Raw genomic sequence first — 18,150 nt, 5'->3', positions numbered from 1 at the left:
TACAGGAGATTGAGAATTTTTAGCGATGAGAGAAATAGTCATAAAGTTTTGGAAATTAATAATGAAAAGGGAGGGAAAAGATTCACATTCGGTTAGAATCACGTCGGTACTCCGCGGCCATTAATTTTTTTCTAATGCAATTCCTTGTAGGGCTACCAACAAACGCATCCTCCATGAAATTACACGGAATTAGGGCACGTTCACGTTTGGGAAATATTTTTCTCTCCTTTTCATTTCAGGATGGTCTGCGGAGACGAATGGACAAATTGAAGCGTAGCATTGAGGAGGCAAACCTGGCAGTGGACAAAGAACGACAGAAGAACGTCAGTCTTTTGCACCTAATCTTCCCACCGGACATTGCAAGAAGGTTATGGCTGGGTAAGAGTGAAAGGTCAATTGCTTGCAACCTCGAAAAAAACATATTAGGGGACTTCATTTAGATGCGGGGAAGAACTTCAAACTTTTTGGTTGCATATTTACCAAAATTAAGTCGTAAAATGCAATCATCATCACATTCATGCCCACATGGTGATAACCTGCCTGATTACAGTCAAAGATTTCAATAATTTCATTGTCATCCTAGGGATCTCCTATAAAATTATAATTTGAAAGAGAATAGCAGGTATTTTATAATTCGTATTTCATGCGTATTCCAGGCCCTATTTCCATCTAATAATCAGGCGGGATGTTTTTAAAACGTGCCCTAATGTACAAATGCTTATCTATGCTATTGAAACACAATTTTCGTCGCCGTTTCTCATTTCATCGCATGCTTTTACGCATAGAAAGGATAGATGAAGCATGGCGTTTCGGATTCAGGAGATGATATATAAGCCTGGAACTTCAGTTTACAACTTCTGTGCACGTTCAGTCATTTCCATTAGTTATTTTTTTTCTAATTTCCCTCAAGCAAATTTGTTGTTCGGAAAAAAATAAAAATGCAAATTTTCTGTTTTGAAATTGGATGTAAATGCTCATTACCGTCTTCGGAATTCAATGATTGCATGAAATTTGCATTTTGTTGATGACATAACTCTTTTTTTTGCGATCCTGAATTCTTCATCTGAATGCCTCCCGACTCCTCATTCGAAGGGTTCTTAGCATTGGGGGGAATAAAAAATAAAATTCTGACGTTTGTGGGGAAACACCCGAAGGTATTGCACATGTCCATTACGAATAAATTTTGAGTAATTTCTGGCGCGTTACACTCCGATTTTCGTTTGCATTTTCCCCGCTCTTCTCTTGTTTTGTCCTTCCCGGAAAGAGTTGCACTCTTCGTTTGCGTTTTGCTATCACCATTCGGTGAACACGATTGAATTTCAAAAGTGGACCGAAAGAAATGTATACCGGGGATATTTTCGCATAGTTTTACGTCATTTTTCTCGAGTCCTCCACCGACTCGTCCCTTCACCCTCCCTCATCTACGTCTACATACCACTCCACAAGCTACCGCAAGGGCGTGTGGTCTAGGTAGTGAAAGAGAGTACAACCACATACAAATCAAAATCATGTTATCTCTACATTATTTTGATCATGTACTTGATCAATTTTAATCACAAGCAATAAAGCACTTACATGCAACAATATTTGATAACTGGATACATACATTCAAATCATGCCGTAGGACTGTAAAAAGGTGAGTCGTTTAAAAAAATAATAACATGCAGGAGGTAACATGCAAAATATCGACAAAAAAAGTACACTACCAATTCTAATTATCTCCTACACAATCGGTGTCATATCTTTTTTGATCTCCAATTGTACGAGGAAAAAACGACATTTTAAATCTACTTTTTTCTACAATAAATCTCCCTGATTTAACGTTGGTGATCTGATGTACCATGGTAACTGGGGGCCTGTAATATGTCCTTCGGATCATCAGATGAGTAACCTGCCTCAAATTTACGCTGTAAATTGAACCTGTAAAGCTTACGGTCACCTAGTATCTTCAGTCCTAATTCTTCCAATGGTATCGTGGCACTGCTACCTTTTTAATGTGAACTTTATTATAGGGGGGAGGGATAAACGATGGGTATACGATCAAGGAGCGGAAATAATGGCGGGTGTATTGATAGTGTTATGTTTGAAAAGTGTCGGGAAGGAAATGGGTTGGTGGTAGTTAGAACTACGGAGGTCTCCCATCCTAATTCTTCCAATATTGTCGTGACACTCCTACCTTGTTCATAACAACTTTTCATAATCCTAGCTGCTTTAAATGCTGTACTCATTCACCCTCCTATCCTCCTGATCGCCCATTTCTCGTATTTACACACCCCGGACGGAAGGGAATAGGAATTGGTGGCGAAAATAAACTTCCAACTTTGATCTCCGATTCAGAAATTCGCGAGACCGAGCCAATATCTCACTCCGTGTGATGATAGATAACAATCACGGAGGAAAAGGAATTGAAAAGTTGCCTACTCTCGCGTCGGAAGTCGCTGAGGCAGGGGGAATTCGATATGAGGTGTGCCGGCATCGTTGGAAAGGTAAAAGGAAAAGAAAAATACGCGAAAGAATCTCTAAATGAGAGAAGGGAAATTTATGGAAGCGGAGGGGAAAGGAGGAGAGTTGTCTCGCCTCGGGGATTCAAAGGAAAACTGGAAAGGACAAGAGAGGTGCAAAAGTCTCATTGAAAGTAAATTTAAAACTTCCTTCATTTGCTCTCATCCAAATTCCTCGCTCACTTCCATCTGCGGAGACTACTAAAGTTTGGCAGGCATTTTATATTTTTTTAAATGGAATCTTTTGAAGAGGAATATTTCGAAAATTGAGATAGCAAATATCTCGGCCAGAAAATATATCCTTTTCTAAGATATAATGAGTAACAGTGACGAAGAAAATTATGCAAATAGCGTCTGCGCGAATGTACGAGCTGGTGGTGACCATTTTTCTTTCGTGCTCACCGCTTTTGCTAGATAGCCAGTCCTTCGCAAATGACAACACTGCTTGCAGCTGTGAGAAATGGATTATCTCGAAGGACTTAGGCTGGGAGCCACTTGATATACGAAAAGAACAAGCGAGGCTTAGACTTTAAGAAAGGTTCAGAACAAACGAGGTTCATGGTATCACTAAAGGAATTATAATGGCCCAACACTACTTAGGTAGATCAGACCACAAAGATAAAACAAGGGAGATAGATTCCAGTACAGATAGATACAAATATTCATTCTTTCCCCGAAAAATCATAAATCATAATAGTAAGAAACCGAAGTCATTTTTGAAATATTAAAAACATTTAATATACAATTCGGAACAAAATTAAACATTGCAAAGACATCAGGTATATTTGTAGGTGCATGTGTATGTAAGTTGGTAATTTGTTTCTTTGTATTTGTGTGGGTTGTAAGGGTTTTTACATGAATGTTTACCATGTTTTGTCCGTGGCTAGTATAAATTTGTGGCTTTTGCATGCGGTTTTCTATTTTATTAATTACGGGCGGTGCCCTAACAACCCCTGCCACACGCCCTTGCGGTGCATTAAGTAGATGTAGATGTAAAAACAGATGTTTATGAAATTTGTTGTCTCAGGCGTAACTTTATGGAATTTGCATAACATATTGAAATGTAATGAAATAATTGACTTTGTAATTCCACACACTTTATTTTTAAAACACGACCCAGGTTTCGACGGTGAACGTCATCATCAGGTGGTCCTCATAATTAAAAGTTTTCCTAAAGAAAAAATTAAATGTGCCTTTTACAGTGGTTCATGCCTTAAGAACCTGATCTCTCACACTAAAGACGAAGTCCCCAAAAACGAGAGGAGTGGAGTGTATGAGTTAAAGTGCTCAGATTGTAGCACAAAGTAAATTGGGCAAACAGGACGGAAATTTAAAGAAAGGATTAAAGAACACCAAACATGTGTAAAAAATAAGAACATAACATCCCTATTTGCAAAGCACCTCATCGGAAGTGACCACAACATTGACTTTGTGACAACAATTATTCATTTTGAATAAAAAGGCCAAAGGTTCGATGCTTTGGAGCAGTTGGAAATTTTGAAATGCGTCCGTTGGAAAGATGATCTTGCCATCGAAATTTTGTATCCCTCCCACTCCCCACTCTTAGACCTACCACTCTTCCAAGTCAAAGGATGGAATTCTCAGCGACATTGATATTTGTGATAATCGGGCAATATCTTAGCCCTAAACCCACTCATTTTTTTAAAAATGCAATTCGGTGTACAAGTGTTATATGTGAAAATTGATAAAAAAAATTGTTTTCACATGGATCACGTCTTATTTTACAGGATACGTGTTTTATACATAACGACTGAACTGGTTCATAAAAACAATTTAAAAAGTGAATGATTTTTATTAAATTAAAGTCAATTAACGCACGACTCTTGTTCGAGAATTTTCAACACTTAAAATGAATTTTTGAGGATATTTCTATATTTTCTCTCTGTTTGGAGGCAGTGCAAGAGTATCATAAAGTTGACAGGTCGACACGTTCGTTAAAACAAGAAATTTTAGGAGAAGAAAAAACAGCATGCTCGATGTGAACTCCAGAACACGATAGGACATTTAATTCGTGGAAATGTGCCGTAATTTTCTCGCTCTTACTTGCCACGTATCCACGGACAACAGAAAGGATTTGAAAATTTTGAATTGAAAAAACGAATTATTTTAGCGAGTAGAAACTTCTTGACGGCACTAAATGCTGCTTTGGAAAACCTTGATCTGGGGATTTAATTATTCGGCTGCCAACTTCAGTGACAATCTGAAGCAATCCATAATTTCAGCGCGTGAATTTATTTCACGAATGCACTCAAAATCCCTGTGACGCAAATTTTAACGAATTTTTCTGGATCCAGCTGTGCGTAAAAAGCGTATACGCAGTTCGACCAAACAAATTTAACCCCTTGAGATAAACATTCGAAAAAGTAATTGACTAATTCTTCACTTTGACCCTCTCCTCTGTTTTCCATTGTGATTTAAACTCTTTACATTAATAATGCGTGAATTCCTCAGGTTTTTAGGCACGCATTGCATCCTATCACACTCACTTTTTTGCAAATGAATACACTTATGCAGCGTGGAGAATACAGCATACATTCAAGTGATAGTGAATTTTTAAAATAAGAATATTATTAAAGAAAAAAGAGATCATTTTATTTTTCATCTACGGCATAATATTCGATGAGTTGCGGTCTTTCGACAAAATTTGTATTCTCGAAGGTAAACCTTTTCGTAATGGAATGGGAGCGGTAAACATTTGAGCGGTTGTCTTTTGCAAATGGGCTGCCCTTTTTGCTTCCATATTTTAAACGCTTTTTCTTTCTTTTTTTTTGCTCTGAATCACAGCCAAAGAGGAAAGAGGGAAGTGGGCTTCGAGTAGTCGGACCGATGGAATCCTCGATTGGGGAGAACTGGACGAAAAGTAAAACGGAACTGCAATTAGGAATGTCGTCGGGGAAGGTAGCCGGTATATGTCGATTAATATGACGAGGGAATATTGAAAAGATGATGTATTGCCGGTGGGAGAGATCGGTTGGGGTAAGAATGCAAGAGAGCTTGAAGTTAAGAATGAGGAAGAATATCGGAAATTTCGAAATGCTTAAAGGAGGGTAAGGATATATTGGATATTAAAGCGGATCGCGGAAGAAGGAAAGTCTGGGTTTGTTGAAAATTTTCGTCTCGTAGTTCTTAAATAAATGTGAGATTATTTTCTATGTGAAAGACTAAACTGTGAACTTGATTAACTGGGTAACTATTATAACTATTAGGTAAGTTAGACTTTGGAATGAGAGGATGTGAGCTCTGCTACATTCTTAGCCTCACCTAACAAGACATAGCCCAATACCTCGTACTGAAATAAACTCTCCTTCAATTCCATCTGATTTATTTAAGGAAATTAATTTACAGTTATAATCATGCCATGTCAGGAAAACATTATCGTCATCATAAGTATTTTAATCCTAGGATTGGTTTCCTGCAGCCCTCCATTCTACTATATTTAATGTCAGATCTCTCAATCCTTAATACCTCCTCTGGTTTACGTAAATCATTATACCGTATAATATTTCATCGATTTTGGACCGAGTTTGGCCACTGCGCTAACCTGTGTGCTTCCGACTATATGTTATTATGTTATGTGATTCAATGCAACTGTGGTTTGCGTTCAACGTACTGTCGTGTTTTCGAAAGTTTACTTGAAACAATCATTTAGAGGAGATCGTCTGACTTAAATACAGTTCGGCAAAGGTAGCTCAATTGGCCTCCTCATTTAAGGATCCCGTTAAAAGACAATACTAAGACGGTGAAATTCACGGTTTCTTAAACCTTTGTCGATATCATAACATCGTTGGCTCTCCTATTGCAGAATTTTACGCAACTGATTACCGGCAAAGGGAAATATATTCACCTCGACTTATTAAATAAAACTTTATATGGCAATTTGTGAGCGTAAAATGTTAATATAGTTAATCCCATCATTTTTATTTCAATCCAATAGTTGTTTAACTGAAGCACTCCACTCATTTTCCTTCTGATGTCTTACTTGGCTTTATTTTCTTCGTCTTCTGGTCTTCCTCATTGGACCTTTATCTGTTATTTGCAGTTCTTTTATTTCCGTGGCAAATACAGTTGTGCCTGATCGTTTCCTCAATGCATCTGGTTCTTCTTTCCCTTATTCTGCCTTTCACCATTTCTCCTTATTCTTTTCACTCATTTATATACTCCCTCATTCCTCACATGACCTATCCGTTTTATCTCTTGATGCATGTCAGATATTTTAGATAGATATTTTAGTACCCTGCAAGCCACCACTAGGATGTGTGGTAGGGGGTGAATACACACCGGACTAATTTTAATCCGAATTTGACCCCTACCGCGGTCGGACAAAGTTTTTCTGATCCCTTATCGTTCGCGGGAAAAATGAGATCATAAATCTACCTGTTATACACTTAAACTCTCTAATTTTATTAACATGATCTCGCCAGCCGTAGTGCGATGGAGCTAACGATACATTTCCACACCATTGCTGAAGAGACATCCTTCCAATTTATGCAAGAGAGATAATGAGTAATTTAACCATTGCTCCGGGAGTGATTCCCAGCCTAGCTACTCTAGTATTTTGAATACGCTGTTAAGTTTATCATAACAACGTTTTACATACCTGGCTCGCTGCACGCCATCCATGGCTGTGACGAGAGCTTCTATTCTTCCCTGGTCCGCATTTCCAATGGTCAATGTTTCCGACCCACCGAGTGTCACATTAGTGCCTCCTACACTTATTGCTTCACTGTCAAGAAGCGTGTGTTCTTTAGGCGTGATTAGCATCCTATTTGCCTCTTAGTGATAAGTGTTTGCTTCGTGTCATAAACACAACCGGCATTTGATAGCCGTCTACTTATTTCCATACTATGTTACGCTACCTTCGAGCTGCTTTTGATTAGTTTTACGTTACGCATTTATATGTTAACTTAATAAGTTAACTGTTCTGTTGATTAAGTCTTTCTCTATTAACCATTTGACGCAAAGCGTTTATTTTATTTGTAAAATAACACTCAATGCAAGGAAAAAGGGGAGACGTGGGGGTGAATTTCAAGACACTTCTACCTGATTTAGAAAATGGTAACTGTTCACCTGTCTCCGTATGATTTCGTTTTTTCTTCAATAAATTGAAAAATTCAAGCATTTATTTTTGTGAACATTCCTGTTCAAATGAGTTGATTTACTAAACTTACTTATATTTACTGTACAGTTCATTCTTATCAAACTTAACGGAATATAATTTTATTGCGATTCAAACTTTGCTAAAAAATTCATTATTTTTAAATAGTGAGTTATGTTTCAAATTCAACTTAACCATGTTGGCCTTCAAGATAGGTGCAGTCTTTCATTCACTTTCTAATCCGTCTCTTTTAAATGCAAAACCTGCCTGCAGCCTCTACCTATTGGAATTTTAGTTTTTAATTGATTTTCCTATCACGTTCATGAATTTCTTAGTCCATTCAAAAAGCAATCAACATTTCATTTAATGGTCGATTAATTTCGATCATCGTTAGATTATGTTCACAAAATATTAATTCCTGTACGCTCGTGGAGCTATTACTGAGATCAGCGCCTGATCAAAATTATCCGCGCTCACCGTCGCCTAAATGTCTTTGATGCGTGAAATGAATCTTTCCCCGTGCCACCAAATAGTTTGCCTAAGTCTCCTCCGCGCGTCAAAAGGTGTAAACAATATTTTTTCACATAAAATACAGCTCCCGTGTCGCGATCGAAACCCCATTTGACCCCGAATCACGGTGCCGGCGGCAGTTTACTAGGGGACAGCGCAGCGCATATGCGTCGTCAACCGACGCCAACGAGTTATGAGCACAGCCGTCTGACCTTAGTGCCCCTTCACGCCTCGGAAACAATTCAGAGTAGCGAGTGGGGGGGGGGGTAGAGGGCTGCATTCACCCTCGCTGCACCCGAGTGTGTCCAATCCGGGCCCGCACCCATCCGCGCCACGTGAGCAGTGGAGAGGAGAGGGTGGCGGGCCATTCCCTCGTCATTCAAATCTCATCGTTCCTAATCCAGCTCTCTATTCTTTCCCCACCTGCCAGGGGAGTCCATCGAAGCGACGAGGCACGAGGATGTTACGATGCTGTTCAGCGACATCGTCGGATTCACGTCCATATGCTCCACGGCCACTCCGATGATGGTGGTCGACATGCTCGAGAGCCTCTACTCCAAGTTCGACATTTACTGCGGGCAACTGGATGTTTATAAGGTACAAAAAGAAACAATGTATCGATCCAACAGTTTGATGGAGCGCGGAAGCCATTGCGGGAATGGAAGAGGGAGGATAGGGTTGGGAGGGGGAGATAAAGCGACGGCCGGTCGGGAGACGTTCGACAATCATCCCCATGTTTTCCATCCTGCCCCCCGTGTTTCCCTTGACCAAAAATCTTCACCCCCCACTCCCTCGCCGTGCTCATTCCACCACATACTCCAACCCCCTCCCCCACCTCCTGCCTCCCTCCGTCCCGACGAATCAGATTCCCCGCTTGGAGGGAGCGATTATGGCCGCTGGCCAACGATACCGGGTCCAATGGTTGTCCCTTGTTACTCAGTCCACCACCCCCTGTTCCCTCTCCTGCCTCCCTCCGATTCACTTCCACCCTTCCCGATTAAAAATCCTCCTTTGGCATCTCCAATTTTATCCGTCCCTCCCCATCCGCGACGACCCGTGTTTGTGTGTTGCTTTTGGAGTGGATCCGAGAGATTTCGCCACACAGTCCCCTCCCCTTCTGTTTCCTCCCCGATTCCTTTCGTCCACAAAACAGGAGGAAATGCTGCGCGAATCCTACCCTCCCCTCCCCGCCCACTTTTGCCTCACCCCCCCCCGCCCCAACCCTCTTTTGCCGTGATCCGGTCGAGGGGTTTTTATGTGCAGGGCGGCTGTAAGAATGAGCAAACACGTGACGTCGCCCTGGCTGTGTTATGGCTGCCCGTCTGGACTACTTTGCGAGGGAGTTTAATTTTCTTTTCCATCGGGTGGGGAGGGTTTGAGGGGGGGGGACGAGAGGGAGTGGAAGGGGTGAGTTAAGGGGAGTCCCACTTCCCTTGCCCTTATTTTGTGTTTTTCTTTGGAACTCTTTAACTGGTGTTTACGGGTTTTTGTCTCCGCCGACGCGAAGCATGAGCGTACTCGTAAATGGTCTCGAGAACAGTTCCAAATGATTAATCTAAAAAAAATTTTTTTGCGTAAGTCCCCTTTTGTTTCATACCAAATCCATATGTGAATCTTTATTATTCAATATGTTACTTCATAATAACAGAAATAGAGAGAAAAACACTTGCTATTTCCCACTTTTACATATGCAACTCCCTTGAAAACTGACCCTAAATTTCTTGCCACTTTTTTCTGGGGACGAAATGTGATATTTAGCGAGCATTCAATTATGAGTCTTTTATAGAACAGGAGCGCATATATTAACCGCATAAATTACGAAAAAAGGGGATCTCTGATTAATTTATGAATATTGAAATTGCTGGCAATACCAGAAAATATAAAACACGATAGTACTTGCGGATGTTTGAGTGAGCATTATTTTTTTAGTATTGAGTGATTACTAAGATCCAATCAAAGGATTCATATAAATTAAATAATTGATAGTCTTTTAATTCGCAAATGAAATTTTTTAAACACAAACCAAGAAGTTTCAACACATTTGGAATGAGATTACGTATTATAGTCTTATTCTTGTCGTTTCTTTTTTTCTGGAACTGTATTTTTTTATTAACGAGCCATTTATTTAAGCGCCATTATTTCTGTGGGTGAGTTTCGAATCACTCTTTCCTTCCGTGATTTGTGACAGTGGTCTTCAATTTTACACACAGTAGCGGAAGATTATGGATCTGATTTCCTTGGAGCTTTGGTCTTCAGAAATACTTTCCACCGTTGACCGTACCAACCACGCGCTCATTGTTTATTATGTCCGTTTCCCTGGAACTAGATGGTATACGAGTCGCTTGCTTTCCTCATTGAACATTGTAAGTTACCCTTCACCTCATTGATTTGGTAATGATATTTTAAAACCTTTAATAGTCTGAAAATCATATTTATAGCAGAGATGAATTAATGCCTTGAAGAATTTTTCAATTTTCATTTTCATTAATTACCATTAATACAGATGAGAACGTTAATTTTTCGTAGCATTAGAGAATAAAAAAAGGTTTGTCTGTATTTGGCCATAATAGAGATGGTCTAATATATGCAATGGTATATTTCATTTCATAGACAAAACATTTGTTTAAATATAACATTACTGATGTGTAATTAATGGTTATTTCATGTGAGTTCAATGTTTTAATGCTCTATCTGTCCTGTCAACACAAATAACAGGTCATGGACGTCGATAACCTAGTGTAGATACACTTCAGAACACACTCTTGAGCTGACCCAATTACAGTTGCGTTCAAAACTCGGTCGAAACATAGAGTTCCTCCGAAGTTTCAAATACCTTTATGCCACAAAATATAATATCCTTGTAGTTTCCTAATAGCAACTTATTTTTGTGTTCGATATCTTTGACACACTTCGTTCGATATTCTTTCGGTGTTCGAAAGTCTTGAACAAAAAATCGATTGATTCAGCTAAATCTCTTAAAGTAATCCTCCAGGTGTTATACTTGTAATCTCTACTCTCCCTCTATAATCCCTCCATTCAATAAATGCTGAAGAGACGGGATTACATAATCGAATTCTTCAGATTTCCCTGGGTCTCTACCGCCCCTCGATGATGAACGGATTTTCGAATCCTATGCTGTATCTCATTCTCATCTCACAACTCAGTTTTCCATTAATGTCAAGAACATCAATGGGAATCTGCTGCTTTTAAATCTAATTATCTGAATCCCTTCGGCATGAATCCTATTTGTGGGAACCCCATTAATAAATATGACTCTCACATTCCAAAAACCTTTTCTGCGGGGTGAGTTCAGAAAATGACAAGAATTTTTAAATTTCGCGGGTTTTGGAGAGTCCGACTGTGAATTTTTTTTACTATGTTGGTATGCATTCCCTTAAAGTATAATAACAGTTTCAGCTGTATTAATTGTTTATACTTTGTCTATGGCAGCCACCTCTAAAGTTAGACGTGTTTTTATGAGCTCGGCGATTTTCATTTGTTAAAAAAAATGAATCAAAGCATTTGTATCAAGCCTCAGTTTCGACGTCATATCCGTAAACCTATGTTTCGTCACCTGTTATGACACGTTTCAGTAATTCTGGAATCGTCGTTGACTTCATTTAGTGATTCCATTGAGCAACTTCCATTCGCTTCCGCTGTTTTCCTTCAAAATTCAACAATTTTGGAAAAAATTTTGCTGTCACGCGTTTCATACCCAAAACATTCGATAATATTTCATGGCATGAGCCAATTCCACATACCAACATCATCATCAGCGACTTCTCTGATTATTGTGATTCGGCGATCAATTCACAACCATTTCTTTCACTTTTTCCACATTTTCATCGGTTGTTGATGTGCTGGGGCGTACGTCATCTTCAACGTCTTCACGGCCATCTTGGAAGCCCTAATCATACCACTCGTAAACTCTTGTGATGTACTCACAGCAGACTCCCCTGTTTTAACATTCCACACACTTTTTTACACTTAATTTCATTTTTTACGCAAAATTTGATACAAAGCCTTTGATCCATTTTTTTTAACAAACGAAAATCCTCGAGCTCATAAGAACACGTCTAACCTTGGAGGCGGCTACCACAGATGAAAATTGTATCATACTTTAGGGACATGTATACCAACATAATAAAAAGCATTTTTGACTGTCGGACTCGAAACCCGCGAAATTTAAAAATTCCCGTTGATTTCTGAATGCACCTCGTACACGTATATTAATCCTTCGATGGGTAGATTTTTGTGGAACGATGAAAGGTTTTCAAGATATTACAGTTCTTCGTGGCTGTTCCCACCTCGTCACGGAGAATCGAAAGCCATGCTTCTCTACCCTGTTTCTCTTCACTCCCGACAGGTGGAGACGATAGGCGACGCGTACTGTGTCGCGGGTGGTCTTCACCGCCGGAGTAGGAGCAACGCCCAGCGCACGGCGTGGATGGCCCTGCGGATGATCGAGGCTTGCTCCGACCACAAGGCCCACGACGGGCGACCCATCAGGGTAAGGCACGCGACCATCCCGAAACCCTCAACTCCATCTCATTTGTCTTCGGTGTCCGCTATTGTCGCATTTGCGTTCAACGTTTGAGATAGATCCACCCCAATTTGATTTGTTTCGTAACTTATTCTAGTGATGATGTTCAATCCCCCATTCCATTCGTCCCGTTAAAATCCCCATCTCATATTATGCCGCGCATCATTTCGGAATTTTCGTTGGGATACTGAGTTTCGAAACTTTACGCCAACCCGGATAATCGTTCGTTCCCAAAAAGTGCCCCTAACAGTTTCCCCTAAGGTTTACTAAAGACTTCCCGTATCATCCTTTTAATGGTTTTAAATTACATATCAAGGTAAAAATATTAAATTAATACTTAATTTTCATTAACTGAGCGAAAAGGTAGCCCAGTGAGTATATCGCTGTGTTGCTGATCCGAGTTCGATTCCGGGTGGAGCCGATGGGCACTCATGGCTTCACTTGCCCTGTGTGGTATTTCCTAGATCACTTCTTCATGGGAGCCATGGATTTTATACCCCCCTCTCCTGATGCACGAATCCTCATTCTGCATTTTGCTTAGTATGAGGTGAACTATACCCTCGGCTACGTAAACATTGATTGATTGGTTGATGAATGAATTAAATGCGAGTTTCATTCACCATTTTGTGCTATGAATTTAGGGAAAAATGATTTTCTATTTTATTTTGAATGCTATTACTTTTTATGTATATTTTGCCGGCCTCAGCGGAGGCGGGGTAACTTCCTCGTCTGCCAACCCAGTAGTCGCGGGTTCGATTCCAGTCTAGGTGGTTTTTCCTCCGCCTAGGGCTCGGGTGTATGTAATTGTCAAATTATTATATCAATGTTCGAAGTCCGATGTCAAGGTCGAAGTGCTGTTTTCGGACGAATGCAAAATAAATTAATAAAATTCAATTCATTTGAAAGAAGGTATGCATAGCTCCAAATGAAAGAGTGCTTTATCGGGAAAAAAATATTTTTCAATGCTGGAAAACATATTAGAAGGATACAATTATGTCCATTTAGGGTAAGGTGTGCGGAGAATTTCACCACCAGGAAACGTATTAGCTGAAGAAGAGCATTGTCCATCGCTAGAACAAAATTGACTCAAGGAGTATTTTCATCTTCTTTTGGCAGAGATTTTTGCCCCAATAATTGTCTATCCACCTCGAAAGTTGTGTGTCCTTCCAACAGATTCGCTCCGGACGATAAAGGGAATAATCCCACGTAACTTTTTTTTCGTTCTGCTCCAAATCATTTCAATCTCCGATGTTATTATGGCTGCGTGAGAATGTAAAGATAACTACCATGATGGAAGATGAAGGTCCCGTAACCTCTCTATTGAGTTCACCCTCGTCTATAATGATATTTTTGGATTTCACAGCGAGTCCTATTAGGGGGGAGATTTTTCAGAAATGCTCGACTCTTGACTTGAGCTTCATATAAAGCAGACATTTTCCATCAAGAATATTACGGTGTTGAAGAATGCTCAAATATTCACTTCCGCTCCCTGTGTTTCTCCGTCCCTGTTGTTCAGGATAGCTTAATCCCAATAGTACCTACCTCAATGAGAATAAAAATATATACAGTGTGCGTTACAAATGCAATGCAATTGAATATCCCGCGCCGCTCCTCTTGGTAGGAGTGGAATGAAATTGCTTGGACTAGGTGAAGGAAATGCTAAAGCTTTGCCGCTAAATTGGTCTCAGTACTCTCAAAGCTGTGGAAACGGCAGGACGTCAGTTATTGTAAACTCGGAGCGCCGACCGTGTCACGAAAAAAATAGAACCAACGATCGAGCAACATTACTAAGTTTTACGCTAAACGCGATTACTTAGCTTTGTTCTCTTAAGGAGTCTGACAAAATGATTTGTGAGGCTTACGAGGCCTCTGCTCTGTTCTACTCACAAGTTTCGAGGTGCTTAAAGGGCCTGGAAGAGGTGCACGACAAACAGCGCTCTGGGCGGCCGTCGATAAGCAAAACCGACAACAACGTGGCCCGTGTTCGACAATTGTTGGACTCTGACCGTCGATTGAGTATCAATATGGTTACCCATGAACTGAAGTTAAGCTCGTGCCATAGGTGTTTACCACAACGCGCTAATATTCCGCAATATCCTGGTCAAACACCAGGTGTCAACGTTGCCCCCCCCCCTATAGCCCTGGCGTCTCCCTAGCAGACTTCTTTTTGTTCCCTCGGATTAAGGCAGCCCTGAGAGTAACCCGTTTTTAGTCCATAGAAGAGATCCAATCAAACGTGACAAAGACCTTGTGAGAGATGAAGACGCCTTCCAGGGCGCGTACCGGTCATGGCGGAGTCGCTGGAAAAAATGCGTAGAGGCCCAAGGGCAGTAAGTACTTTGAAGAGTTAGTGCAAATCTGTTCAATAATTTACAAATAATTGCATTACTTTTGGAACGCAAACTGCATTTGTGTTAGGAATTTTTCCGCGTGTAAAATCGTTTCCCTTGCCTGAGGTGATTGATTGCGAATACAAAATCTCTGCATTCAGGAGCGCAAGAGCGAATGACTGTTGTGGCATATCCCGAAGTTATTTGTGTATATTTTTTTATTTTATAGGGTTTCCTGGTTTATTGTTTCCATTTACTCTATTTTAATGAACGGCCAAGTGGTGCTTTTACCCTTTCTCACTACATGATCATTTTCCCTTCTTCCCTTCCTCGCTTTTTAACCCTTTAAGATGACGGTTTTGTGTTAAAAATCATTATTTTCATTGAATTTCTATAAATTTATTAAATTTCAACGTGAGAGTGGAGTCGCTATTTTGCTCATAGATATTTGTGTATGGTCACATTTTAAATTGAAGCCTAAGAAGTTTTAATTCATGAAATTCAATTAATGGAAATTTAATGACAACAAAATGACGAATGAGGGAATATCACGTGTAAAGCAAATAGCAGATACTCATTAAGTACGTTTTCCGCCCTGCTTTGCCTTGTCGTATTTAGAAAAACCTCAATATTCATATTTATAACTATATATTTTATTATGTACGCTATTTTTTTCTTTGAAAGTCGGCAAAATAAGTCAAGCAAAATAATCTTACTCTGGCAAAAGGTAGACTAATACGGCAGACATTGAGCCAGGGTCATCCAAGAATTAGGGGTGATTATTAGTGGTTTACAAAGTCAAATTTTGAATGCTTTGGATGCTCTAGAAGCCAACTGCTTCGGTGATATGAATAAAAGACGACATAAAAAAGACCTAACTGAATTTCTGCCTCTAATTTGTTTCGACGAGCGAGTTGGAAACTAGGTTCTCTCAAGGCTTTTCTCGTGATTTCCTTTTGACCACAAGTCACTTAAAGTTTTATGGTTTATTCATAAGTCAACGACTTACCGTTCATAAATATTAACCTCGCAGAGACTGGTACTCTTAGTTTTTTTGCGTTGCAGCTCGTGGAATTGATCTCTTAGGTGGACACTTGAGGACTTTAGATGAGATCGGGGCATCCATGAATTGCAAAATGACACCGGAATAGCAATTCCGTGATTTTTCTAGCCTGACGATGCCACATAGGTTTTTTTACTATTATTACAGTTTCGGATCTTTGGAAGTAATTTTTTTGGTAAGATGTTCCGAAATAAATATAGTCCACAATTGTGCCAGTTATTCTCTTCAAGAAGGAAATTGCAGGCGTGAATTAGGATTCGAAGCAAGAAGTCATATCGGACATTGGGAAGGTGGCTCTGGAATAAATTCAATGTAAGCAGGGAAATTGGAGTGTGTCATACTCTTTTTTAATTAAAACTTTAGCCTAATGTATTTTGACGCTCCAACGCGATGTAATGAATGCACGTGATTTGAGCAAGTGCGCCGAGAATAAATTGGAGTGAAATTTTGGCACAAGCATTAATTGTGCAAATAGGCAAACTTTGTCTCATTGGTGTTGAAGACGTGACAACTGATTAATGGCGCGGTTTGTTTAGTCCTGTGAGGCAAATAAATACCCGGGCACAATAAACAAGTATAAATAATTAGTTAGTTATTTTTTACTGATTTTTAAATATTGAGTAGTATTTTAGAAATAATGCGTCGTCTCTACTGTAAAAAACACAAAAATACCTTACCGTTGTTTGAATCAGAGAAAGTGTTTGCCACCATCACAGGTCTCAACCAGGGTCTTTTTGGCTAAGCAATCGCTTTCCGACAAAATTAATCCCCAGAAACAAACGCGTTAGAATTTGAACCCCAATTTATGTTTTCTCCTCTATGTTGGCAATATCAGAAATGTGGTTTTTCCATTGAATATACCTCTTTTTAATCAAAATTTACATCCGTCATATGCCTGCAAGCTCATATCACATGCATAAGTAATCTTACTTGTGATATCAGTTCAGATACATTTGCTAAACTAAATGTTAATTGCTCATTAGTTCAGTTCATTTTTGTTATGCTTACCTTTAATTGTTATGCGTAGAACTGAAGGGTGATATGGTCTCGGGTCGAATACGTTTATACTCGTATTACTCTTAAAATTCAGCTTTAGGTTTTCATAATGATGAGAGATTAACGCGATGATATTCTCATGTGATGTTCGATATATGGCATGAATTGGAAGTGTGCAATGAAATGAACTTGATTGTCTTGGCATTGTGTTTCATATCTTTGGATTCAGCCATTTGTCTTTGTTTTCCTTACAGATGAGGATTGGTCTTCACACCGGGACGGTGCTGGCTGGCGTGGTGGGGAAAAAGATGCCCCGCTATTGCCTCTTCGGGCATAACGTCTCCATGGCAAACAAGTTCGAATCAACGAGCGAGCCACTTAAAATAAACATCAGTCCAACGACACACCAGTGAGTAAAGAAAACCAACGGATTTCAATAAGTTGAATTGATAAATTCATTACTCTTTTGCATTTTCTTTTCCTCCGAGCAAACTGCCTGAATGCCATTTACAAATTCGTTTGCATGTGCTTATTCCATCTGAATTTTTTTTATTTAATTGCTCGCTTTGGTTAAACCTAATCTATCGAAGTCGCTATAAGCTCAAAGTAAAATTATCAATTTGGTAAATTTATGTTGTTCCATGTCAATAAATTCTTGGTGAAAACTTTTACAATACCGTCAAAAGAACAAAATACAACTTATGACCCGAATTTTTCTGAAGAATCATCATTTTTTCCTGCTTTTGGTGGTTTTTCCAAAGCTTTGATGTTGCTATTTTTATTAAACTTTGGTTCATTACTACTTTGGAGGACCTCAAGAGAAGAATAAAATGATGACTTGTTGTTGATGACTTTGGTCCCAACCATTATGGTCAAATTGAACAGTGCTATGCGTAGAACCTCATTCTTTCGGCATATTTTAACTTACACAATAAAGGAAATCATTATTTTAACAGTGACATAATATCTTTCATTTTGTATGTAGACATTGCTTAATGACGTGATACTATTTTTTACCAAAATAATAAATAATTATCACATAACATTATATAATAAAATTTATAATTGAGTTTTCAATTTTATGAGTCAAC

General features: G+C 39.4%; 1 protein-coding gene across 1 annotated transcript in view; it reads left to right on the top strand.

Moving 5' to 3' along the window:
• Gycalpha99B (guanylate cyclase 1 soluble subunit alpha 2) overlaps positions 1–18,150 on the top strand; it is a 417,282-nt gene that overhangs the window by 381,369 nt on the left and 17,763 nt on the right. The window contains exons 7-10 of the mRNA XM_071597019.1: positions 240–378; positions 8,558–8,724; positions 12,494–12,637; positions 17,314–17,468. Of these exons, the coding sequence (XP_071453120.1) occupies positions 240–378; positions 8,558–8,724; positions 12,494–12,637; positions 17,314–17,468 (605 nt within the window). The remainder of the gene's footprint in view (positions 1–239; positions 379–8,557; positions 8,725–12,493; positions 12,638–17,313; positions 17,469–18,150) is intronic.

Source organism: Hetaerina americana, unplaced genomic scaffold, assembly GCF_022747635.1.
Source record: "Hetaerina americana unplaced genomic scaffold, ioHetAmer1.1.p SCAF_8, whole genome shotgun sequence".
Taxonomy (NCBI): domain Eukaryota; kingdom Metazoa; phylum Arthropoda; class Insecta; order Odonata; family Calopterygidae; genus Hetaerina; species Hetaerina americana.
The sequence above is the reverse complement of the archived record's forward strand: the minus strand, read 5'-3'. Positions and strand labels throughout refer to the sequence as shown.